We start from the raw sequence: 27695 nt of genomic DNA, 5'->3' as shown, positions 1-27695 counted from the left end.
ATAAAACTCAACTCTGCTAGTAGTCATTCTCCACGGGCTTTATACCAATACGCAAAATTTTTTAAAAATCTGGAAAATAGGGTATCTCTGAAGTCAACAACTGATTTTAATTAGGTAAAATTTTCTAATATTTTCCCAGCTTCCAGATCAATTATCCAGTGGACCTAATACATGGATTAAGGGTTACTTTTTGATGCAATACACACTAAATACACAAGATGAAACCAATCAGAAGAGCTATTATCCCATGCATCAAGCCGTCTCTGTTCACTCCACTGCTTCACTCTTGACTCCAAGGCATTGCTTCCCCCTAAATACAGTCTCCAGGTCTCAGGAAAAAAATGGGTCTGTCCATGGCCATACAAGAAAGAGTCCAGCTCAAGGCCACTCCATCATCTCTTCCCACCTTTTTGATTCTTTTCACCTCTTTGGACATCTCTCACCTGCACCAGCTTTCCTCACACTTGCCCATTTCGTCATGCTTCATCTCTCTCTCCTCATTCTGATTCAGGACGATCAGTATTCGTAAGGTTTCCATCATTCTAGAAAGGGGTTAAAATCTTCGCCTCTGTCTGCCCAGAACTCCCACAGCTGCTAGGCACTTTTTTCACACTGCATCCCTCCCTTCTCCTTCTGGCCAGCCGTGCTGCCAGTCCATGATATCGAATTTCAAGGCAGCACAGGCACTGGCTCTCTCTCTCTATCTCTCTCCCAGGGGGTAGGCAGGGGAGGGGCCCAATGCTTCTCAGGGTTCCTCCACCCTTCCATCTTGCAAGGCCTTCACCCCCCTCCTCTGCCCAAGGCTCTGGCCTACCTCACCCAGCCACATGGCTTTCTCTCCCCCACCCAGCCCTGGCTGGGCAGGGGAGGTCTGACCTCCTTCATGGACCGGGACCAAGAGAGAGTTCTCCTGGGAGTTTTTGCTTTTAACCCTCTGTGTTCTCAGAGGCGGTCCATACCTTCAGTGGCCAAACCAGGTGCCAATATTCAAATCCAAGCACAGATTGGTTTGACTACAACCTCCCAAAAAACTCACTTCCTCCTTAACCTATGACACCCATGCTAGTGTTGTTTCCGAAATCAAAAATGCTAAACTTAAAATTTGTACAACAAAAATGCAAGAAGTTCCACCCTAAAAGTATCTAAAATAGAAAATAACTAAAAAGACAATTACACCACAAAAGATGCAACTCCAAACCAGTGTCAACAATCCACAAAATTTACAACAGCTTCTAAAAGAAATCAATTAATTTAAACCTGTTTTAAAAATTACCAATGATAAACTAAGTCCACTTTTCAATTTACTAAGAGAAAACTGGGACATCAACTCTTCTAAAACTCTAACACCTGAAGCTCGTGCAGTCCTTGACAAAGTCATAAAAGCTCTCCAAAGATGACAAACTCATCACTATATTCCAGAAAAGCCTTTCTTTTTTACAATTTTAAGAGAAAAAATGCAACTTTATAGTCTCATTTTTCAATATGACCCTTCCAAGAGAAGTCCTTTTTTATTAATAAAATAATAGGCCCCATCTGCAGAAGGGAAGCTGTTACAATACATAGATGATATCCTGATTGCTACCAAGAAAAAGGACACTTGACGGACATGGACAGTGTGTCTGCTAAACTTTTTGGAGCTCCAGAGATACTGGGTATCTAAGAAGAAGGCCCAAGTAATGCAGTGGGAGGTAATTTATCCGGGATATGAAATCAGTTCTGGACAAAGGACTCTGGGACAAGCCCAAAAAGATGCAATATGCCAAACCCTGAGGCCACAAGCAGTGAAAGAGTTACAAACCTTTTTGGGGATGACTGGGTGGTGCTTACTGTGGATCTATAACTATGGACTGGTGGTTAAACCCTTGTATGCCCTGACAACTACTGAACAATAAAATCTTCAATGGAACAAAGGAGCTATACAAGCCTTTGAGTCAGTAAAAAAGGCTCTGATGTTGGCTCCAGACTTGGGACTCCCAGATGTGAGTAAACCATTTTTACTCTTTTCCCCACAAGGAGCAGGGGATTGCCCCAGGAATATTAGCACAGGATCTGGGCCCATATTGCCGAGCAGTGGTTTACTTTTCCATATAACTGGAGGCAACTGCAAAAGGTTGGCCTGGATGTTTGTGAGTGGTCACAGCCATGGTACTAAACATCCAGGGGGCCCAAAAATTTCCCCTGGGCCAGAAAATGACTGTGCAAGTGTCTCATACAGTATCTGCAGTACTAGAAATGAAAGGTGGGCATTGGCTTTCCCCACAAAGATTTTTGAAATATCAGGCCACAATGGTAGAACAAGGTGATGTGGAAATCGTAGTAACAAACATTGTCAACCCAGCCTCTTTCCTCAGCAGAAAAACAGGGGAAAAAGTGCATAATGACTGTCTGGAAACCGTCAAAGCGATACATTTGAAGTGTCTGGACTTGAAAGGTAGTCCTGTGCAGAAAACGGAAAACTGGTTCACGGATGGAAGCAAGTAAGCAGTAAAAGACATGCTGGGTATGCCATCCCCATCAGCCAAGAAATAATAGAGTCAGGACCTTTGCCCATCAACACCTCTGCACAAAAGGCAGAGATAATTACTGTAACTCATACCTTCGAACTGGCCCAAGGCAAAACCGTAAATTTCTATACAGACTCAAAATATGCCTTTGGAGTCAATGTGCATGGAGCAATCTGGAAGGAAAGAGGACTATTAAATTCACAGGGCAAAAACATTAAACATGCAGAAGAGATTCTGAAACTGCTGGAGGCAGTCCAACTCCCTGAGAAAGTGGCAATCATGCACATCAAAGCACACCAAAAAGTAAGCTCGGAATTTGAAAAAAATTAGTTGGTGGACAAAGAGGCAAAACAGAAAGCCAAAGGAGAGGTAAAAACAGAAGGAGCTTTAATGCCTGACAGGCAAATCTCCCTAGAAGGTGAGCCAAACGTACCAAAGAGGATCAAAGCTTAATTTCAGACCTAGACGGGTTATATAATAAAGAAGGGTGGGCTCTCATCCCACAAGGGCAATTGATCATTCCCTCATATTTAGTATGACCTTCGGTTAGGGAAGAACACAAGAAAAGGCACTGGAGGCAGAAGTCCTATACCAGCACCTACTTAGAGAGATTATAGCTAGAAATTTATATGCCACTGTGAAACAGGTGATTCGGCAATGTGATCTTTGTCTCCAGACTAATCCCAAAAATACCAAAATAAAATTGGGACAAACTGGGAAAGACAATGGGCCTTGGACACCAGGGGCAGATTGATTTTATGTAACTCCCAAGAAAAGTGGGGTACAGATATTTACTGGTACTAACTGATACCTTTTCAGATTGACCAGAAGCATTCCCTACCAGAACAGCCAAGGCTTGGGAGGTAACTAGAAAACTAATACAAGAAATAATACCGTGCTTTGGAGTTCCAGCAACTGTCTTCTAACAGAGGACCACATTTTCCCTCAAAAATACTGCAGCAAATTAGCCACCAGAGAGGGAGGGAGGGAGTGGGGGGAACATGGTTTGGAGAATCTCATAGGGGCATGAAATTGGGGGTTATCATTCCTTAACAATAACAAAAGTAAACCCACTTACACATTTCTCCTGAGGATAAATATACATCTGAAAAAACAGGTCTAGGTCATATTTCTGTGCAGTGAATCTAAGCCACATATATGGCAGCCATAAACAATGAGATTTTTAGAAAAGGAATCTTCCCACGTAGGCTACTGTGGGTTGAAATAGCTTGGGTTTCAGTTAAGCAAAAAAACCCCACCAGACATGGAAGTGATTATTGATACACTTTGGACCTGATTAGCATAAGAGATTTGATAATCAGGATACCTTGGCAAGAACAAACAGAGCTTTGAAGATTGCAAGAAGATTGAATCTAGAAAGAAGATCACATCAAGACTTCTGCAAACAAGAGATGTTGCAAAATGTATGATTTTGTTTATGTGATGATTAACCCAATCATTGCAGTAAAAAATTACTAGCCTTCCTAGAGTAGTATATAAGCATATGTAATCCACAATAAATTCAAATTCTGACCACCACTCAGTCTCCCCGCCTCTCTCCATTGCCAATAATTCTCTCTATAAAGAACATTACAGCTTCCTCCATGCCTGGCAAAATGAATTGCTGGCTGGCTTTGAGAATTGATAGACTGATTAGCCAGTTAGAGGAACTACAAAAGCTCCTATGAATACCATATTTAAGGAAGGAGAAACCATGAAAGGTTCTCTCTAGTGCCTGCTTTCTGAAAAAGGGTGGAAGCCCTCTCTCCCCTCACCCCCCTTCCCAGCAGGCCAGGCTGGGCCCGCCCAGCAGGCTGCCAGGTGGGGGGACGGGAAGCCACTGTGCCTTCTGCTGGCTGGTTTGAGCCCTGGTGGCATGGCTGCTGAAAATCTTGCTGCCACTGAGCCCACTGGCCAAGCCCTGCCCCACAACTGGGCGGGGCCAGGCTGGGCCACAGCACAGTCACCCAAATTTCTGTTCCCAGGAAACCACCCCGCCACTGTTAGATACCATGTGGTAAGACTGGGGGCAGCTCTGCAACTCACACAGGGGGCAGCCCCAGAGTCACTGGGATGTAACATATACCCTTTACAGTCTGTGAGACCATTCCAATATTGATAATTATTCTGCAGACTTCTCATCTTCATTGGCTCTTGGAGAGTCTGTGGGTAATCAGAAACCCTTCTCCGTGGCCAGTATCACAAGATGTTAGGCAAAGGGTTAGCAGCAGTTCACAGCCTCCTGCCTGGGGCTCCCACCTTTTTCTTGCTCCCAGGGCATAACCTGAATCTTGCATCACAGCTACACTTTGAGCTACCTGCACTGGGTATAATCCTCAACAAGAGACTATTTTGCCCATGTAGAAGAAAGGATGTAGAACAAAAATCAAGTCTTTGTTCCATTTCTTATATTGATCAATAAGCAATTGCTTTCATGAGATGCCCAGACACCCCAGTCTCATTGACACAGGCTTGAAATAAAGTGCGTGATGAAATCTGAGTGAAAATCTGCAGAAGCAACTTTCTGCAGTACTTTCCTTGAGGCTTGCGTTCCCTTCCCTTCCATTCTCTTGCCTCGCTTTCCCTTACTCCAAAAATAAGCTCATCATACTTTACATCTGGCCACCATCTGAAACAGACCACTGAACTGCCTTAGTTTGGTTCAGATCAGCAACTCGTCTGTTTTTTAAATACTGGCTTGTCTATGACATATAGCTCTTATATATAGTCACCAATTATGATGTAGTCATATGTAGGTAGACATGATGTAGACATCAAGTCATATCACTCCAAACTAGCCCCTTTGTGCAGGGGTATGAGGGCCACCTCCATGAGGCATGAGTTGCTGGCACCTGGTCAAAATGGCACAATGGAGCTCTGGCAAGTGGCTGTGCTCAGTGCTACAGAGGAAGGCAAAAAAACTTGGACATAGTTGCTAGCTCACCTTAAGGGGATAAAAAATGCTCCTCCCCACAGCTGTATGTCATGACACACCACCTTCCTGGTGCATGATCAGCAGGTGATAACCTAGCCAAAAGGGATTGGGGGACCCCTGACCAGTAGTCATGTTCGATCCTGCAAAGGAAGGCAAAACCCCCGGAGGACCAGTGCCAATGTGCCCAGAGGGAAAATTCCTTTCTAATCCCAGTATTACTCACCAGCTGTTCCCTCAGCATGTGGGCAAGACCTACTTCATTATCATCCCACAGGCTCTGTCACACCTCCCTGGAGATGCCCAAGCCCCATTCTGTGTCAACCTAGGGCCATCCCAGGGACTTCTGAGAGTGGCCAAATGCCCTCAGCCTGATCATCCTTGGGAGGAAGAACCCTTTCCTCTCCAGGCAGAGTGTTTCAAAGCATTGGGAACCCTGGCAACATCTTTGCATCCCAGTTCTTATGACTGCTGCACCAGATTCCAGAGGGAATGAGGATGGAGAGTTCTGTAATATTCCTTGAGAAGACGTTCCTTTGGTTTCACCAGTGCTCTCCAGATGAAAAAGCTATGGACACTTTCAGTGTGAGAAACGACTGCTCACTTTCACAATTTCAAAGGTTTATTAAATCTTAACAAAATACAACAAAAGACTGAATAAGATGAAAGAGCAGTGCTGAGAGTCTTCGTGACTAGCAGCCACCGGCTTGTCTATAAAATGGATGCTTTGCCTTTTAAACTCTTAGCCCCTCCCAAAGTCTTGTCAGTCAACTCCTTCTTTGCCATCCATTGGTGGCGATCACTGTCTTACATCTTGATTGCAGGTCAGATGTTGCTATAGTAACAAGCTGGCCCTCTCCAAATGCTCTGACTTCCAAGGCCATACAGTGACAATACAAGGGGGAGGTGAAATACTGTGGAAGGACATATTACAGTAACATAACTATACATCTATAAAACTTCTCTTAACATACACACAATACTCATCCCTTAATTGTGAGAGACAACCATTGCATTGCTCATCTGTAACATTTGAGGATTAGTGATTCATCTCATCTGCAGCAGTCTCATCCAGCCTTCTCCAGTCTTCCTCTCTCAGCCCTCTCCAAGTAATTCCACAAGGTCCTCACAAACTTCCTTTAAGACATCTACAGGCTCACCCCAGCCCAGCTTTGACAGTGGGACATGGGAGGATTCTCCTTTCTCTCCTGCTCCAGGCAGGTCAGTGCCTGTTGTATTGCAGGGAGGTATCACTGAGATATTGGGGTGATGGGGCCTCCATGCCCAGCCCTACTTCCAGCAGCCCTACCCACTGGCTCTCTACCCAGTGTCCTTTAGAGCCTTTGGGGAGGCTCAGGGAGGCCCAGAATGCTGTTCCTGCCCTTGTTTGCCACACACTGAGCACAACTGCTGGGCAGCCCTCATGCATCCTCTGCCACTTGGCTCTTAAGGACCAAGCAATACCGTTACTCATCTCTCAGGTCATAGCAGAACCCAACCCTGCAGCCCAGTGTAGCAGGCACAGGCCCTGCAAGACCACCCTGGCGGTCAGCAGCCTAAGATAGGAAATGCCGAGTCATGATGACTGGACCTTAGAAGTCCCTCTTCCACCTGTCGAACCCTTGCTTATCTCTCTGTAAGACTATAGGTCACTTTCCCTTGACCCTTACTATTGGACAATTCCTAAAACCCCTATAACCTATATAAAGAATTACTTTTGCCCAGCTCAGCAGAAGAGCTGTCCCTGAGAACCTTCGCAGAAGACCCCAATAAAGACACCTCTGTGGAACCTCATACAGTGCTTCTTCTCTCTCTCCCTGTGTCTGCCCATGGCATTTAGCAAGCTAAGGAGCTGAAATCACTCAATTAGCTGATAATCACTAAAAGAGCTAATCACTTAAGAGCTGAGCTTGCTAAGGTTGCCTGCATCTGGGTGCTGCCTGGGAATTTGGACAGGTTGTGCTGAACAGGACTGTGCTATCTAGGCCTGTTGCAGCCCGCTGGGGATACCCCAAAACCCAGCAGAGGCTGCATTACTTGGCGCCCATACAGCATGAGAATCCTGGAGCAGCATTTCTTCTTGAAATTGTTACTGCCTTCACTCACCAAGACCCCCTGAAGAAAAGCCCTCCGTTACAGCAGGACTCTTCTGCAGGGCTGTCAGTAAACCCTCACAGCTGACATCTGGATGAGTGTCTGAGGAGACTGACACCACAGACCACCTCCAGCAGACCTTTGACCCAATCCACACTTTGAAGAAGTGTAAGTTTTAAAACAGCCTTTATTGTGTGCATTTTCCTTCGGTCCTTTTTTGGGGTTTTCTTTCTTTTTTTTCCTCTTTTTTCTGTTGGCAAGGAATGGGAAATATGGGATTGAAACTTAGTCCATTAAAATGATCCCAGAACGAGAGAGACTTTTATTTACTAATCCTAGAAATCCTATCTTCTAACAACTTCTCTTTCTCTAAAAGTAATCTTTCAAAAACTAACCTGAAATAATTTATAAAATGGATTCTTTCCCAGTTTCCAGAAACTAACACACACACTATCACTCTAGATTCCTTTTGGGATACAGTAGGGACCAGGATATATACCCTTCAAACTAATAAAGATTTTTCTGTAACTCAATTTATCCCTCTATATCATGCTATAACCAAAGCCATAGAAAAAAAAAACTAACAAAAAAAGCTCAAATTCTCTGCAGCCTCCCTCCCAGAAAGACACTAAAACCTTATATGCCTCACCAGAGGCTGTCCTTTTAAATGCTAATCACGTTGATAACAATCTTCCCCTCTCAACCCTGGCACCCAGTCCTCCACTTTCCCTGGGTCCTAGTGCCTCCTCTAGTGCTATTTCACCTTCTGTCCCTCTCCCTATGACTGGAAACACAAAATTCACACCCCCTCCACGCCCACGGGGTTTGCAGGCTCTGCCTATCCCTCTGCCCCCCCCTCCCTCGGACGGGCAAGCACGAATTCCATTCCACCGATTGTGCAACCGCGGCATCCTGTGTACAGCCTCCCCCCACGTTAGCTCCGAGTGCAACTGCACCAGTTTCTGTTGCGTCCGAGACACCCCCCACTCCTGACACGACCCCTGCATCCCTGTGACTGCTCCCCCAATCCCTGCTGTGACCCCCCCGCCCCTGCTGCTGCTCCCCCCACCCTCACTAACCCCCTAGGTGTCCCCCTACCCTCACTAACATCCCTGCCACAGCAGGAGGTCTCCCTGCCTGCCTGCCCATCGCAGCCCTAGTAAACCACACTGCACGCCCTGTCACACCCGTAGCAGCCCCTTCCAATCCCACCACCTCCTATCTCCCCCCTTCTCCCTTGCCCCCATCCTCAGGCTTTGCAGCCACAGACCCACCCTCAGGGACCCCCAAATGGAAACTCCGAGACTCCCCATGGTCCCATCCCACTTCCCCACATGCCCCAGTCCTGTACATGTTGTGCCACTCATGGTGCTGCTATTCCAGCCCCGCTGCTGCCTCCCTCTAGCCAAGTTCTGCCATGTGCCTCCTCACATCCTCTCCAGCCACATACACCCCTGCAAAATCTTGATCCAACATGCCATAAAAAGCATAGGGCACTGCCTGCTTGGCACTCCTCTTCTGAGGACAACAGTGACAGTGACTCTGATAGAGACGACATTGATCCATGGGCTCTAATAACAATGGAAGCAGCACAGCCAGGGGATTATGAAATGGCTCAGAATATATCGGCCTTCCCAGAAGATTATATAAAGGGAAAAAAAGGTGGGGCCACTAGTAGAAAGATGTGGGAACATAACACAAATAAAGAACTCATACAACTAAGAAATATAGACAAAGAACATGGTAGAAGTTCACATATTTTTAGAAATTTCCTAGAAGCTATATTCTCAGCACATGGTTTGGTACCCCACGATGTTAAAAATATTGCATACTGCCTTCATTCTCCAGCATAATATATGTTATGGGAAAGGCATTGGAAAAGACAATTAAAAACATTATCAGACACCTATGCTACAGATGCTGGTAGGATAGATTTTACAGTCGAAGAGCTGGCTGGGGAAGGGGATTTACAGAAACCCTCTGACCAAGCTAACATATTACCTAAGGCAGCACTACGAGACTTGGCTATTGCAGCAACAACCTCCTTACTTCTTACCCCTGATGACTCTATTCCTAACCAATACTTTTCTAATATTAAACAAGGAGTAGATGAAAGCTTTATCAAATTTGTGGACAGAATTAAGGATGCTCTGGAAAAACAAATAGAGAGCACACAGGCAAGAAAAGAACAGTTGTGCAACCTTGCCATGAGTAATGCTAATGACCAGTGTAAAACAATTCTGAGGGCCCTACCCTTAGACACATAACCTACCATAGAGCAAATGCTGGAAAGCTGTACACACCATTTGTCCACTGAAAATACAGTGGCCCAAGCAGTTGCTAAGGGTATTGCAGAAGGAGTTTCTGGTGCATATGCAGTAATGTCTTCTAAAGACCAGGCCGGCTGCTTTCACTGTGGAGACTTTGGACATTTTATAAAGGACTGCCCAGACAGGTCACCTACCAGACACCCTCATAACATCTACCAAAGACCCCAGAATCAGCAGCGCTACCAGCAGTGTTTGAGAAATAGGCAGTGGAGCATGGTGGAGCCCTGCGCAAAGACAACAAATCAAAAGCCGTCCAGACCCAGCCACACATCATCCCAGGAGATTCCAGACCGCATAAAGAGGACTCAACACATGGAGCAATACAGATGGGAACCTCTCGCCAACTGGTAACTGCTCTGTCCATTGACTTTAATAATAAGGATGTTTATCGTGTTCCCACAGGCAAGCATGGGCCAAAAGGTGGTCCTTTGGACATCTTAATTATAGGTGACACTCTCCATAGCCCAAAGGAAAACTTTGTTGTTCCGGAAGTACAAAGAGTGCACTCAGGACAAGAAATCTCTGTCCACATGTACCGCACAGACTTACCATTTTTCCTTTCAAGGGAACTCTGATCACACAAACCTTTCTACTCCCAAAGAATCACAGGGAACAGTTTCCTCTCAACCCTACAGCAATGTGGGCGTGAGTTGTGGGTCTACCAAGTAAGCCTACCATCCAGTGTGGTCTTTTCTGCAGAGGAGAGAAGATCTACTGACCAGGGATGCTGGACACCGGTGCCGACATGACCATCATCGCCCGCTCAGAATGGCCAGCAAACTGGGAACTACAACTGGTAACAGGTATGATTTCAAGGACTGGTAGAGCTACAATGTCTATGTGAAGCAAGCCGAACATCCTCATTGAAGAGTCTAAAGGCAAGTTGGCAATCATCCGCCCATTTGTGGTAAGGGCCTCCATCATCCTTTGGGAAGGGATGTTCTGTCCCAATGGGAGACTTACCTTCATATTCCCAGTTGCGATTTCTGATTGAGGCCACTGAGGAGCACGCACTACTAGATACCCCTCAGCTCACTTGGAAATGCCAAGTATCAACAATGGCCCCTTTTTGAAGTAAAACTGCACACACTACAAGCCCTTGTGGAAGAACGGCTTGCCAAATGCCACATCGTCAAGACCACCCATCCTTGGAACTCCTCAGTCTTTGTACTGCAAAAACCTGGAATGGACAGGTGGAGGCTCCTCCACGACCTTTGCAAAATCATTAGGTCAATCGAGGACATGGGCCCCCTCCAGCCTGGTATGTTTTCACCCTTGATGCTGCCTCGAGACTGGACACTTGCCATCATAGATATTAAAGACTGCTTCTTCAGCATTCCCCTGCACCCTCAGGATGCTCCATGGTTTGCTTTCTCTGTTCCCTCTCTTAACAGAGAGGCTCCACTCAAAAGATATCATTGGTGTTACCTTCCTCAAGGCATGAAAAACTCGCCTACTATATGCCAGTGGTATGTTGCTCACATTCTGTCTCCCATTTGGAATCTATTTTCAGATGCAATCATCTACCACTATATGGATGATATCGTAGTCTGTGCATCAGAAAATGCTTAGTTAGACAAAGCAATTAAAAAGACCATTGAAACCATAGAAAAAGCAGGCTTCGAGATCCATGAAGACAAAACACAATACACCGGCCCATGAACTTATCTCAGACTCCAGATCTGTGGAAGGACCATCATACTCCAGCAGCTCACCATCTGAGACGACGCAAAAACACTGAGAGGCTTACACAGTCTGTGCAGATCCATCAACTGGGTACATCCCCTACCAGGAATTACAACAGAGAACCTCGCTTCCCTGTTCAATCTTCTCCATGGCAATAAAGACCTAGAACCTTCACGCATTCTCAAAACAGAAGCCCAGGACATCATCGCCAAGGTCCAAGAAGCCTTGTCTTCATGCCAGGCTTCACGCCAAGGTCCAAGAAGCCCTGTCTTCACACCATTGCTTTGAACCCAGCCTGCCTTTCCAGTCCGTCATTCTAGGAAAAGCACCCCGGTCCTGTGGACTGATTTTCCAATGGGATCCTCAACTTCAAGATCCGTTATTGATACTGGAATGGGTCTTTAAAAACAATCTGCCTTCAAAGACAATTACCACCTTCCAAGCAATCATGGGACATCTAATAAAAAAGGCCAGAACTTGCCTCCGCTCTCTTGCAGAGTGTGAGTTCACATGCCATTGACCACTGGAGACCTGGAGCATTTACTCCAGACCAGTGAAAATCTCCAGTTAGTCCTAGATAGCTATACAGGCCAAATTTCCATCTGTATCCCAAAACATAAGCTTTTTAATGCAACCTTTAATCTCACCCCAAAATTAGTCCAAAGTAAAACACCTTTCAAAGCTCTAACCATTTTTACTGATGGTTCAGGGTCATCCCACAAGTCTGTAATGACCTGGAAGGACCCCAAGACCCAAAAATGAGAATCTGATGTCCAAATAGTGGAGGGATCTCCACAGATTGCAGTTAGCAGCTGTTATCAGAGCCCTTGAGAAATTCAAAGATTAACCCTTTAATCTGGTCACAGATTCAGCTTATGTTGCTGGTATAGCTATGAGAGCAGAACATGCTCTTCTCAAAGAAGTTTCCAATCCAAAGTTACACCAATTAATTGCTGCATTAATATGCTGAATATCCCACAGAAAGCAACCTTATCATATCATGCATGTGAGTCACACACTGATCTCCCAGGTATCATCACGAAGGTAACAGGGTGCTCTTGGCTGAGTGGTATAGCTATGAGAGCAGAACATGCTCTTCTCAAAGAAGTTTCCAATCCAAAGTTACACCAATTAATTGCTGCATTAATATGCTGAATATCCCACAGAAAGCAACCTTATCATATCATGCATGTGAGTCACACACTGATCTCCCAGGTATCATCACAGAAGGGAACAGGAAAGTGGACACATTGGCCATAGCAATAGAGACTGCTAACGTCCCTGACATCTTTGCCCAGGCAAAGTTGTCACATGCATTTTATCATCAAAATGTACCTGCCCTTATCAGAATGTTCAAGCCCTCAAAAGATCAAGGAAAAGCTATTGTCACCACGTGCCCGAACTGCCAAAATTACCAGATACCGTCTTTGGGGACCGGAGTCAATCCCCAAGCCCCCTCACAGCTCCAGGGACATCTTTGTAGCCTTGGAAGTCTTTCTACTCTCACTCCAAATATCACCTTGTTGCACAATTGAAAAAAAGAAAGCAAATTTAAATGCCACAAAAGATTCTACACAGAATTTTATGAAAATTGTGATCCCAAATTATAAGATTGGAACAAACCAAAAAATATTGCTGTCTCCCTATTTCTACCATGGGTAGCTGCAGCTAAAGCCCTTGGTGAAATAAATCACCTAGGGTGCTGGCTCAGTAAGCAAGCAAAAATGTTTTTACAGTCAGCTACTGTCACTGACCTGTCACAATTTTATATTAATAAAGAGTGTTATTCCCTAAACTGTTAGTGGGAATCCTTCATGGGCACTAGCATTCACCAGCAGTGAATAGCATACTCAGAAAAGAGGAAGATCCACTGAGGAGTGTTCCATATGCTGTTTATGCTGTACTTCTCTGACTAAATCAGTTATACCAACCTCCAGTCCAGTAGGACTGCTCACTAAAGGGTCACCCTAACAGGATGCTGACAGAATGGTTGGGCACAAGGTTCTCAAATTTCCTGGGGAGCTGACAGCCAAATTAAATACTAAGGGTCAAGTACATCTCCCTGTTAAAAGTCAAAGAAGCATCCCCTTTTCATGCAACATCCCCCCTTATGTCCAATGAGGCACTTTAATTTGTAGATACTAAATACACTTTTTAAATTGCTTTTCTGATATTTTAACCATATTTTTTCAGATTTTTTCCATTCAAACACTGTATTACACTTCCTGTATTCTAGGTGAACAAAAATATTTGGCAACCACTCCCTCAGAAAATCCCAGCATAAAACCCCTTGCTTAAAAATTCCCTTTACAATGAAGGAGAAAAAAAATTAGAAAAGAAGATAAAAGAAAAAGAAAAACTATTTGCTTGGGGTTTTTACATTCTTGAGAAACAAACTGAGGGGATACAAGCATATGTGATCAAGACAACAGGAAAAAAGAATAACAGTAAGTAACTTTCTCTTAAAGTAGAAGGCTGGAACTTGCACAGTTCTGGAAAATGAAACAAACTGTGGAATGTTTAAAAAAAAAAGTAGATACTCAGTAATTTTCAGTGAAACACTGTTGTCTCTCCATCCTTATTAGAAGTCTTCAACCTACTACTTTTTCCAGTTTGATCACTTTTCCCTTTTTCTCAGAAGACTTATGTATTTGAAAATTGTTGCGTGCATGTCCCTGATTTTATCTTTGACAGACCATTTAATTACTCACTCTACCCTTTTTTTTTTTGCTAAAAGCATATTTTCTAGACCTCTAGATTACAAAAGTATACGGGGAGTGAGATGTGCTGATACAGATATTTCTCCAGATACAGACATTGACAAGTGTGATGCAATTATCCAGCTCCCTTTATAGAAAATAGAAAGAAAATGTCAGTCCTAGGGCATGATTCAACTCAGCCTAAGACTGTTGTCTAAAACAAGTCAAATGAGAAACACCTTAAAAGAATCTATTTCTCTTCATTGATTCTAAAGGAAACCAACATAGTTACCTCAGTTGATGATGCCTTAAATTAGGTGAAATCCTGCCATGACCTGGTTATGTATGCTGCTTGTACAGATCATGCTTGAGATTCTCTCCTTGAAAATGGTTTGGCTATGTAGAAACTACCAGCAACACCATGTGCAGTTGTAGCTACAGCACAGGAGCTTGATCTCACAAATGTCTAATCTGATGGGGGAAAGTTCTTCTTGGAAAGGTTCTCAAGCAGATTATTTAGAAAGTTACCATGGAAATGTCTTTTTTTTTCATTGGTAGAGTACAGTTTGACAATAAGCTCTTGTGGCTGTGACCCTTTGGATCTGAATTTTGTAATAACAGCTAATTTCTCACAGGAACATTTAGCCCCTTGCTGCACATACACAAAAAAAAAAAAAAAAAAAAAAAAAAAAACAAACAAAAAACAACAAACCAAAAAAACCCCCGTGTGTTGCAGGGATAGAGTGTTCCTTAAAAAAAAAAGAAGAAGAAGAAAAAAAAGAAACTCACTGACCTGTGCACAGCTGAAGAAATGCTAGACTAGAAGTTCAGCCTCTAATATGTGATGTTTAGGGTTTCCTGTTCATCCAAGGAACTGGCTTTCAAAATAAAGGATCTGGTAACCATCACAGAGAAACAAACCTTTTTAACCTCAAGCACCTGCCAGCTCTAATACAACATCAAATCAAATCATTCTCTAGAATGGGAAAAATGCAGTAACTCAAGAGCGCTTTATTAATAGATACTTATATTGGCAGTGATACAATTGCATTCTCACTCAGACAAGCACTGATTCAAGACAAGACACTCGCTCATTCAGACTCAAACAAGCACTTCTTTTACCTGGAAATACAAGATTCATAGATGCATTACTCTACATCAGTACTAAGATACCAGGAGCAATACAACCTCTTAGTTGAAGAGGCCTCATCAAAATTCCTCCCCTCCAAACTGTTCAGCAACTCAGTTTTAATCATCAGAGGATTCTCCCTTCTCTTCTGTGCACTGTCTCAGGAACAGGAGGTTGAACATGAACAGTTCTGTGGCTCTAGAAATATTGCAAAAGTTGTTCACTTAACGGAAATGCACTAAGTTTCTGGCTCCCTTCATTCACTGTCACTCCACGGATGTTGCTGAGGATTTCCACATAAACACTTTGGCACCAGTGCTTGTACTCTTCATGTACATTTGAAGCACATGGGATCAGATATAATGAACTTTAAGAGTTTTTTAGGATTCCATTCAGGTTTCCAAATGTCTGCGTAATAAATCCTGCCCTACAGCACTGCATAACCTTAAAACCAGGATACAAACAGACTGTACATTTTTGCCTGTACTTCAGAGAGCAGGCCAAGAACAGGGCAGGATTTGCCACCTTCAACTCATGAAATCAAATCTGATTTAACAAAACTTAATACTGCTTTGGCTCACCTGCCAGGTGGAACAAATAGGAAGGGTTTCTCACAAAGAACAACATGTGCAAAAAACTACAAAAGATAATCCTAGTAAATAAACCTCTCATTAATATTCAATACAGCAAGTCAACCATACCATACAGCAACACTGCACCACTTCATAAGCTGATGGTGCAGATGTTAGGACTATGACCACTGGTCCTTTTTCTTTTAAGGTTGTGTGCTTTCTAAAGCTTGTAACAGAGGTGTGCTAGTGACATGATGCCATCTGATATAATTGTTTCAAGGTATTGAATTTCAGATTGGTAACTGAAGTGTATATAGAAACTTCTGGTTTATATATAAACCAAATGCTGCTTCACAGTACACTGCTACTGGCAATCTTCTGGTGAGTACCAGCAGACAGCTCTTCTCAGAGACACCTTTCTAGCAACTGGTGTCCAGTTGTGATGCAAAAGCATTTAGTCACACAAATATGCTCTGCATTTTAAAATCAATACTCTTTTTAAACTCCTTCTTTTAAATCTCTACATTGAAGCAAGTATAGCCAAACCATTAAGCACTTCAGACATTAATATCTTGCTAGACATGAATATCAGACTAGAATATCTTGCCAGAGTTACCAGTATTACTTCACATAAACTACGAACACCCTTAAAAGTAGTCACAAGTGTATCACTCTTTCCCCAAAGCTGTCTTCCCACTTAAAAGGGGACACTTTTATCTTAATACTATATAAATTTAAAATTTATATCTCTAAAATATTCACCAGGCTTCACATCCACTTGCTGCTAATCTGTGATAAAAGGAGAAAAGATCCAAGGCTTGAATCAGATAATTTATTGCATTGTGCTTGCAAGGTCCTTGATGAAGGCCCTGAGCAAAGACACTGACACTGGCTAAAACTCAGTATCATTCTTAGTTAAAAAGTTACATATGGCTCTTTAAATTGAAACATTAATCAAGGAAAAATAAGTGTTTTTTTGTTGTTGTTGTTGGTTTTTTTTTGTTTGTTTGTTTGGTTCATTGGTTGGGGTTTTTTTGGGTTTTTTTTTGTTTTTTGTTTTTTGTTTGGCTCTTCTGAAAGCCAGTAAATTAAAAACCTGTGAAAAGCAGTCAATTTTTTGGTAACACCATAGGATATTTCGTTGCAGATACCATGGAGAATGAACCAGGCAGTAATACATGCTACATCTCCCCCTCATCTCCCAACAGACACCTTGGTTTTTAAGTAACATCACTGATTCTGGATGGAAAAATCCTTTAAGTCTTTCTAGAGACAGTGTTATTTCAGCAGCTTCAAAGGCAAGCAGGCCACAGTGAATGCTGAGTCAGTACAACACAGAAAACATCAGGAAAAACCAGTTTTGGCCTTTTGGTGGAGCAGGAGCTATCTGCCAGCCTACAGGTGCATAGCAGAAGGTATATGTACCTTCAAGGATCTCTGTAACAATGTTATAAGGCCTTCAGCCTCAATACTAGTGCTACTGCAGATGCAACACAAGAGACGGTTAAATCTGTGCTCCCTTAAAAGGTCTTTAACAGCAATAGCTCTCTGCAGAGGAAGAAGTATATTCATACTGAACTGAGTAGTTCAGAGATGACTGCTCGCCTATTTAGATAACCTGACCTATGACTCACATTGAAATCAGCTTTGATTATCACTTTGTAGTTTAAAATTTCAGATTTCAGCAAAGAAAGAAAATGTTTGGGCTTTTCCCCTCAGCTTTGACAGAGATTTCTTAAATTTGCTTATATGATAATTAAAAAAAAAAAATACCCACTTGAGACTAATGAGACCAAATCATATTTTGACTCACCAGGGCTGCATAAGAGTCAGAACATAATGCAGACTGAAAAAATCTGTAATTCTGAGTTTATGGTAATGTTCAATGTGGAAAAAACATGGATTGTTTTTAAATCAATGGCCAGCAGTTAGGGAGAAAGACCATGTCCCTCCTCTAGGCTAATATAATGTGGTACAGTGTCACAAAATAAGGTCTGTACATTCTGAGGATGCCTTTTTCAGAGTACATTCCATGGTAAATAGCGATTATTACCAATATGCTTATTTGGTAATAATTACACATTTGGGAGGGGGGGAAGTAAATCAGTATCAACTAAATGAGCTTAATATTCTGCTACTCATATTACATCAAGCATAAACATTCTATCCTGAAAAATGTCAGTTTTAACAGGAGAGGAAAACACATTTTGTACTTGTAGCATGTATATATTGGCACCTACATATTATAGCAGCTATGAGTTTCAGAGAGTCCTTTTTCTCTTTGGCTTTCCATGCTTTGCTCACTTCCTAGAGGGTTACAATTACAATTGTGAAAAAATGTCAACAACTTGACATTTAAGGAAAATAGCAATTACTCTCGTTTAATCATGGAGCACATTTTATCACTATGCAACAGAGTTTCTCATCCTGCAACTGACTGAAGACCACTTGTTTGGAAAAGCCTGTTACTTCATTAAGGTTTCATGTGCAAGTCCAACAACAGAATCATGGCTTGAATTAAAATCTCCTTTTAGGTTTTCTTAAGGCTATCTGCCTCATATGTGTAAATTATTTGTCTTCATCTAAAGATCCATTTGAAAAAAATAACAAAATTGAAACTCCGTATTCTAAACATAGCAAAAATTATTGTAAGTAGTTTCAGAGAAAGTTAACATATTTATAATCTCTACTTCAAGTCTGTTTCCAAAAGTGTTAAATGACTTGCTCCACTTGACCAATAAAAAGATTTCCTGCCAATTCTCTGTATGTGATTAGCTATGTGTGGAGACCAGAGCAAGAAAGCTTAATTTTCAGTTGACTCAGTATAAATGAAATCACACTGGCATTCACAAAGTACAAAATAAAAGAGAGAAACATATAAAGAGGAAAACACTAGAACAAAATCTGAGCACCAGATCTATTACTACAGTTCAAGAATGTAAGACCCAAAAATGGAAAGATAAAAAAAATAATGTGAAACATTAAGTCCGTAAAAAGCAACCAGCATGCCATATAGCAGAACTGTAAGGACCTCAGCTACCCATGTATGTGGGGAAGAAACAAATAAAATTTGATTTTTGAATGCTTTGACTCCTAATAATGATTGACTATCAATACCAAAAGAGAAAGAATATGCAACATTAATCTAGAATCCTTATCTTTACCTCCAATGGCTATAAATCTACTTTAAGTCCTTGGAGTTGAAACAGAATTAAGTGGTACTGACTGAGCAAGTTGTCTACCCTCTCCCCTTTCTTATTACACTTGGCAGGTTTCGTCACTCTGCACAACAGAAGGAGGAGTGACGTGGTTGGAAAGGGTACTAAATCAACAGACATGAAATGTATCATCATGCAGCAGTAGCAGCAAGAGAAAAACCATGCACTGCCATATAATGGAAAGAGATGATGTTTGCACATAAGAAAAATTTTCAGGGGAGTGATTGCAGCTACTATGATAACAAGAGAGAGGATGCGACATAATGACCCAAGTGACTGTTTCATGTTGTTCCAGTGAACCATTCTACTCACCATCTGGGAAACCAGTAGAGACTTCATTAATGCATCTATTCACTAATTACTGCAACCTTCCCTCCACCACAACTCTAAATTTCCGTATAGTCCACAGAGCTGTTGGATGTAATCATGAGGGTTCATTTCTCAGTCCTAAAAATTTCAAGCCTGTAGCTATTAGGTTACTACAGATATTAAATAGCTATTAGCTATTAAATTTGGAATCAAGTTTCAGCAGATTTGTTACATACAAAAAAAAGCTCTGTCACCTGACAAGGAGAAATAGGGAGCAAAATGATATCAGCATAACCTCACTGAAGTATTGCAAGCAAGCCATGGAACAGCTACATTATTTGCCTGCCTTATATTTAGGGAAGTTGCTTCTCCAACATACAGCAACTTTAACTGGAAAAGACCAGGACAGATCCTTTTCTCATTTAAATCATTGCAGTTTTCCTGACTGCAGTGGAGTGATCCTGCTGGTCAAGATTCTGCCCCTTGATTTGATTTGCACTAGTACGCAAATAAATGAATTATTTGTACAGGAGCCTTTTGCTTTCTCAGTTATGCAAAGCTACAGAACTAGGAAGTATGGGCTTGTATTTATGCTACATCAAAACAAATCAAAACAAATTAGCAGAGCACAAGGGTTTAAAAGAGAAAATTTGCAGCAAAAACAGAAATCTCTAAAAACAGTTAGTTTAAAAGCTTCTAAAGTTTGGGCAGCAGCAGGGGTGCAGGAAGCGGGGGAGAGGAGGAAGAAGACAGGGAGTGGGGGAGGCAGGAGGAGGAGGTCTGCCTTTCAAATAGGAGAAGGAACTGTCTTGAGAGAAGATTCTCCCTGTCAGAGCCTGCCTGTTCATTAATAGGCCTGCCTGCCTGCCTAAAACTGCTCAAAAAGCACAGAAGAGTACACGCTTCTTTATTTCTTCTGAGATTTAGGAATTCTAGAAAATCTGAATCTTTAAATCAATACCTTTGTATCAATTCAGAAGGCACTGGGAGCAGGAATAGTTGGCCAAAAAGCAGAAGCAGTGTCATTTCTCATCATGGTAAGATTGGGTCCCTCCTTGTAGGGAGTAACATCATTTGTTGTCTGTAGAAGAGGCCTGACTGCATTTCTTTCCTTCCTTCATGGAAAATGGATAGGGGGACAAACTCTTGGTTTAGGATCCAGCATAAGGAGAATAGATATCTGCATCATCAGCCAGGTGTCTCCACTTTCTGCCCTATTTGCACCTTGAGTTCGGATCAAAAATCACCACAAAGCAAAACTCAGTGCTTCCATAGTAACTGGAGGGAAAGCTTTCACATGCAAAGAGTATAAGAGAGTGTTTTCATAAAGAAAGTTACCCACAAGATTTATAAAGAACTGCTGGGAGCTAAACTAAGTGCTTCAGTGCCATATCCTTCCTCTCCAACAACACCTAAGTTACAGCAGAACTCCTCACTACTTCATTTCATTCTATAAATATATTTTTTAAAATTTATTTTAAACAATGGATAGGACAAATAGTGTTGCCAGATGCTTCTGGATATAAAAAGCAGAAAATTTGAGCTTTACTGAAGTTAAGCTCTCAGACAAAAATGTAATAAATGCTGAAGGAAAATATCTTCTTAATAATATTTGTGTTTTTCATTTTCCCAAGTTTAAAGACAGGGGACCAACCTCTAGAAAGTCAATCACGACAGCAAGTAACTGGCATTCTGAGTTAATAGTCTCTCAATTGCACAGTAGTGATAAGGTAATCCACAGGGGGGAAAAGGCCTTAAATTCCTTTCTGTTATGTTTTATTGGAGGAAAACTTAGCCAAAATCAAACAAGAGCTCAAATGAAGTACCTTGTATATATAAAACTCCAGGTACTCTGAAATTTGGTAACATAAACAATGACAAATAAAAATCTTGAAGCCTTCATCTGAAACAAACTTTCTAGAGCAAATTAAGTTGCATGATTCCAGTTCTTGAATAGTCCCACTAAATGGCTCACACTGTGGCTCCAATCTTTCTATAAACTACCAGTGCAAGAAGTCCATAAAAGTGGAATATTCAAAATCCTCACTAGGCCAGTGCCACCTCAGTCCTCCTCAGAGTCTCTATCAAAGCAGTTGCATCTAGAGGAAAAGGATGTGCAACTACCTTGTTTCTTTATACAGAAGAAAGCTACATAGTATTGTCAAATGTCTGCCTTTCTAGTATGGCACATCCCTGTCTTCTGCAAGGATCTGTTAAGTCCTTGGGAAGTGTGCAGTTCCCGCAGCTCTCGTGTTCCAACACCAATGTGGTAAGCAGCTAAAGTGAAAATTAAAACAGTTGAGAACCTGCTCTAGTTTGCTCTGCTCTGTAAGCAGATGCTGGCCAACTCCAGAGACACAAGGGTGTTTAACTGCAAGTCTTCAGCAAGTAGCTCTTCTTGCACCAAGCTTCTTCTTTCTTCTCATAATTTCATGTTCGATGTAAGGGCCTGGTCTTTCACTAATTTTCATTAAAATTGTTATTAAGTCTCATGGTCAGTAATCAGTTTTCAAAACACTGTGAAGATCATGATTTCTTAGAAGTCAGTATAAATGTGAATCAATGCAAAATATTTTCTCTTCATAGTGTCATTTAGGGTGGAAAAGACATTTAAGACCATTGCGACTAATTGCAAACTATGCACTGCCAAGTATGCCAAAAGAAACAATAGAACGACCAAACATCCTTCTCCAGTGCTCTCAATCATGCAGCTGGAGGTGACAATAGTGAAGATAGAAATCTCAATTATTACCAGGCTTCCCTTCTAACAGTACAGATATTTCATCATGGACCTACACAAACTCCCAGTGTGTTGCTCCCACTCTATCTTGAACAGAGTTGGACAACAATTTGCAAATGTTGCATGGCAACTAGTATGATTCATTTTGTACCCAAAGGGAAGTTACTTCTCAGGAAGAAACCAATATTTCTCTGTTCCTCAAGGGTATCAGCCTTTTCTCTCAGCTAATACTACAGTAGCAGATGCAGCAGTTCAACATTTCCCAAGAACTTCTTAAAAATCATCAGGACACAAAAAATAGAATTCTCATCTGATGGGAAGAAAAAGACATTTAAGCCCATCCCTGACAGATTAAAGTTGCTGTGGGTTTTCTTGGATAAATTTCTTTTTTTCAGTATAAAGATTAACAAATACTTGAATCATTTAGGTCTATCTACCACACAGTGCTGGTAATACTACATCGCATGTTTACAAAGTTTTGTGGTTATGTGATTCAATACAATGCACACTTTACCAGATACAAAAATAAATGTTATATAATACACATATCACATAATCAATACACTGTGTGCATGAAATACAGGTGCACATGAAAAAAAGTAGCACAGAAGCTGCAATGAAACAACTGTCCCAAGAAGCAGAAAAAACTTGAGTCATGCTTTAAGACAATTTAAAAGGGGTCACTCTAACATGAGTTCTCCCCAACTGTTTTAATCGATCCCTTTCCACCAATAAGGAGAAACTAAATCTGCGTAGATAGAAGTGAAAAAATAACAGTTTACTAACAAGCAAAACTACAACAGGCAAAAAATTACAGTAATTAATTACTAGATACAAAATTGATAAATGTCACTAACTCCCTGAGAACATAGAGTAATCCAAAATGGCAAAGTATCCCTTTCAAGATGGCATCCATCACAGGCAACCACATGTAGAGAGACAAAGCAAAAATGGCATCTGACCGAGATGGCAGCATTTGCTAGCAACCACACAGTTCAGGAGACAAAGGGAAAAGCATGGCAGTGAACCCTCCTGGGAAGGTATGAACTAACAAAGCAGTTCTAGTGGCACATGGGAATTGGCAGCACATGTGGGGTCAGCTCCACCACTCATCGCTTCCTTCCGCCACCCACTGTATTCCACCAGTGTAGGTGGTGCTGTCCTCTGAGCCACTGGTGTGTTGTGGGTGGAGAGAAACAGTCTCCCAGAGAAACATGGGGAGACGTGGTGAGGAACCAGCTCAGGCTTTGCACTGCCAATGGAGGTTTGCATAGTTCACTCTGAAACAGTTTTTGATTGCAGAAATGCAGTTTTTTTCTGGATGGCTAGCCCAGAACTCCTTCCCCCTCCCCCCGAAACAACCTCTGCCTTAAGCAAAATGCCACAACAGAAAAGAGAACACAAAAAGCAAGTCTCTGCTCACACTACCTCAGCTTTAAGGTGACAGCCAAGAAGTGTGGCAAAGGATGAGCAAGCAAGCCAAAGGTGAAAAAGGGAACTCTGCCTGTGTGCTCCAGACTTTTAAAGTGTACTACATCTGCCTGCCTCATGATTCTGGCTCCAGACGTGCCACCTTAAAGGCATGGTAACCTTAAACAGATGGTAACAATTTTTGGGCACAAATAGATATGAAATCCAATAACATTTTTGATTACTCAAGACAGCCTTCAGTTCTAAACCCTTAGTCATTTGACCCTAAAATTGGTCCGGTTGTATTGTGAGCATGAGTAGCAATAAATACAGCAGAGCAACAAACCCAGCAATCCTGTTGGTTTGTTCCTGAATTTAAAAAAAATTTAAAAATAAAACAAAACAAGAAAACAAAAACAAAAACCAAAAAACCCTAAAAAAAACCCAACAAAAAAACGAAAATAAAAACAAAAAGCAAACAAACCCAAAAAAACCCAAACTTGAAGAAAAAGAAAATGTTCATCCACCAGACTGACACAAACTGATAAAAAGCCACTACTTATAATGATGCTGAGAGTGGAATAGATAAAGATAGGAGGTGCAAAAGTGAGCATATTGCAACAACCTGTGGAGGGCCTTCCCATTAGAGAAAGAAATTTCAAAAGTAGCATTGGCTTGGCAGTTTCACCTTTAAAGTGTTGTATGAACATTAACAGGTAGTTAGGATATGTAAAGATATTTTAATGTATGTAAAGATATTTTAATGAAACAGATATCTCCAGGTTTTTTTCAACAAGCCTAATCTTTGCATTATCTTAATGATTGTAAAACAAATTTTCCATGAATCAAAGGACTAAACAGGTATGTCCATACACATCAATAAAAGCTTGTATCCATCATTATTAGATGAAATTCTGGCTCAATATGTTATCACCCAGGAAAAACTTTCCTGATTTCACAGTGGCAAGGAAGTGAAATCTCTGTCTTTTTAAAAGTATTCAAAAGGAATTTCTATTTATTATTATGAGTAAGCTATCCATATAGTTTAACTTGGATTTAATCTAAAAATTCAAATGGGATGTAAGTTTGCTTTGCTTCCAAGATCTATATGGATATGAATAGGGGTACATATATATATAGATGCACACCCTAGTAAGATAAGCATTTGTAGTAAAGCAGTCTGCTCAGAGAATCCTCAAATTTTGTGTACCAAGTCTGTTGGAAAAAGCCCTTTCACTTTGAGAAGCCACACTTTCCCCTAAGACAGCAAACATAAATATAAAACAGCACTCTCCAAACAAATACAGCAATCCATCCAAAAATTCCTAAACTTACATCAATATTTCTCATTGCCTCAGCAATTTTACTTCTTGTATTTGTGAACTGTTACATATATATCTTTGTGCAAAGTGAGAAATGACAAAAGATTACAGAATTTGGAAACACTGGCTAAGTAAACAATAAAATATTGCAGAGAAAGCTAAGACTCCCAAGGATTACATTCTGGGCTTATAGAAAGGAAATGCAGCTAGCAAGCTGGAAACCTGCAATCCTGGAGCCCAGGCTTTCCTGAGGTAAGGTTCCAGAACAAAAGTACTGCAAATATCTTGATAAACTTGAGCCAAAACCCAAGCAAAAACAAAAGAATATAAAGCAGCTACATATCAAAAGCAAGTTTTTTGGGCAAAAGAAATACAGAAGATGGAATGCAAAACCAATTCAGGCAAAAATTGCAGGGCATCTGTACATTTTGGAGGCACATATTGACAAATGGCAGTTGACAACAGCTGTCTTTTAGCTGTACTTACTGGAACTACTAAGAAAGAGAGGAAAGAAAGAAAAGAAAATAAATGAAAGAAGACAAATTGAATCAGGCTTACCAATTGTAAAGTTATAGCCATCAATACTGAATGTAGCACTCTGGCATTTTTTAAATGCTTCCTTTGTGCTGCTTGGGTCTATCATGATTCCTGCCAGCTTGCACTTTCAGTAGCTGCCTTTCTCTCCCTCGTGGAAGCAGAGCACTCGAGCTCACTCTTAGCTGTCCTTGAGTACCTGCCTGTGACAGCCCACACACGACACCTCACATCTTACAGGGATCTGAGAGGCGTGCACCCAAGAATTTTCTCCTCCCCCAAACACTCTCATTGGCAAGTTACCTACATGCCTGCTCAGAGTTCAACTGGTTAGAGGCTCCCCTATCAAAGCCAGCAGTCAATTCGTGGGAGACTACCAAATCAATAAGCCAGCTGTAGCTGCCAAATCTCTGTGTAGGAGGTAGCACAAAAAAAACCCCAAAAACAATAAATGGTTAGATTTTGCTGTTATCCACCCACTGATACTCCCTGTATTCCCTGTTATGCTGCAACCAGTTTCTGTGGCTTCTCTTACTCATAGGGATTTCTGACTTGTGGCAAATTGTGCTCAGATTTCAGCTCTTTAAAGAGGGGCAGTGTGTTTTAATAATTCAAGATAAAATGAATCAACCCAAATACATTACACCATCAATCATCTGCTACTTACGCAAACAGTGAGTCTCTAGAAACAACTGAGAGCACAGAACTAGAATATCAGTAAAGAAGAACACAGGAAAACAACATGTAATTTAGCAGTAATGTTGATAAGCTGAGCAAAATGTTCATGCATGCACACACACAAAACAGTCTTCCAAGCTCTTCTTTCTCCTTGTTGTTTATCATGGTTTGCAAACGTATCTCTGTAGTTTTTTTACCTAGTAATGTTTAGAAATGCTGACTCAGAGTACATGCTAGCAATCTGTTGAAAAAAGCAGGCAAATCCTAAGAACAGACAAAATTTAGAGTCAAAGCTGGCAAAATTTTCACAAGAAGGCCAGCTGCAAGCCAAAGTGCTGGAATGTTGGAGGACACAAGACAGATTATGGACTTCGGACCTGGTTAACATAAGAGATTTGATAACAGGATGACTTGGCAAAAGCAAACAGAACTTTGAAAATTAGACCTGGATTACAAAAAGGTTAAATCAGACAGATTTACCAGAAAAAGAAAATCCCATTAAACTCTGCAACTAAGAGATGTTGTTATATGCATAAGTTTTGTGTATGTGATTTTAACCTAATCATTGTAGTACACATTACTAGTCTCCCTGAAATAGTATATAAACATTTGTATCCCACAATAAAATTGGATTCTGATCACTGAATCAGTCTCCCCATCTCTCTCCATTGCCAACAGCTGGTACCTCTGTGTGAGGAAATGAACCAGCCTGACTGGCGGGCAGTCGGCGAGCCCTTGGAACTGATTGCGACGGTGAGAGAACCGTGTCTGGGCCCACAATCGCCTGTCTGCTGCGACTGACAGGTGAGCCAGGGGAACTAAAGGAATGGGAAAGGAAATGCCCAAAGAGAGACACTTCTATGAAACCATGCTTGCCCTTCTGGACAAGCATGACTCTCCCATCCTAGAGGAGGACCTTAAGTCACTTTTACTCCCATCCTGGAGAATACTTTTTAACATGTTGAAAAAGCGAGAGATGCTGGATGCTGCTGGCCCCCTACCCCCTTCTGTCTTTCCTCACTCTGACTCTCCCTGCCCGCTTGAAACTGGCACCTCTGATACTGAAGAGTGGCTGCAGCCATCAACCTGACCAGACAAAGGAGGGGGAAGGCATCCTTTCTCACGGTCATTAGCAGTTTATATCACTGACCAGCTCTAGCAGGAGGAGGGGGAGCCCTTCAATCCAGTGCCGAAAGACTCAGGTTATGAGATTGATCCATTCCCTCCTGACCCTCATGATAAGTGGATGCAACTAAAGAAAAATGCCCTTGAGGAGGGGGACCTCCAAACTTGTGGGAAATGCTGGCATTTGAAAAAGGACTGTTTTGAAAAGGGGGAAGCCAGATCCAAAATTCCCGGTATTTGCCCTCGGTGCACATGTTGGTCCAGACGTCTGATATTGGGAAACCAGAGCCGAAGCATGGAGCGGCACCACGTGAAGACTCAGATGCCCCAGCTGATGCCTCAGAGAGACTGCCACAAGCCTCAGCCCAGTCTCTCCAAGCAGCCTTCGCCGGACCACAGGCAGCCCTAGCCAG

The 27695-nt window shown here is 41.9% G+C and overlaps 1 protein-coding gene across 1 annotated transcript in view; it reads right to left on the bottom strand.

Moving 5' to 3' along the window:
- PDE1C (phosphodiesterase 1C) overlaps nucleotides 1-25695 on the bottom strand; it is a 243028-nt gene extending 217333 nt beyond the window's left edge. Inside the window, 3 exon segments of the mRNA XM_039710859.1 lie at nucleotides 9995-10084; nucleotides 10580-10732; nucleotides 25504-25695. Coding sequence (XP_039566793.1) covers nucleotides 9995-10084; nucleotides 10580-10732; nucleotides 25504-25588 — 328 coding nt within the window. The 5' untranslated portion in view covers nucleotides 25589-25695.
- Between the last annotated feature and the right edge of the window lie 2000 nt (nucleotides 25696-27695).

The sequence above is a fragment of the Passer montanus genome, unplaced genomic scaffold (genome assembly GCF_014805655.1).
Source record: "Passer montanus isolate IOZ18808 unplaced genomic scaffold, ASM1480565v1 scaffold234, whole genome shotgun sequence".
NCBI classification, from domain to species: domain Eukaryota; kingdom Metazoa; phylum Chordata; class Aves; order Passeriformes; family Passeridae; genus Passer; species Passer montanus.
Note: the sequence above shows the minus strand (reverse complement) of the source record. Positions and strands in the feature narration are given on the sequence as shown.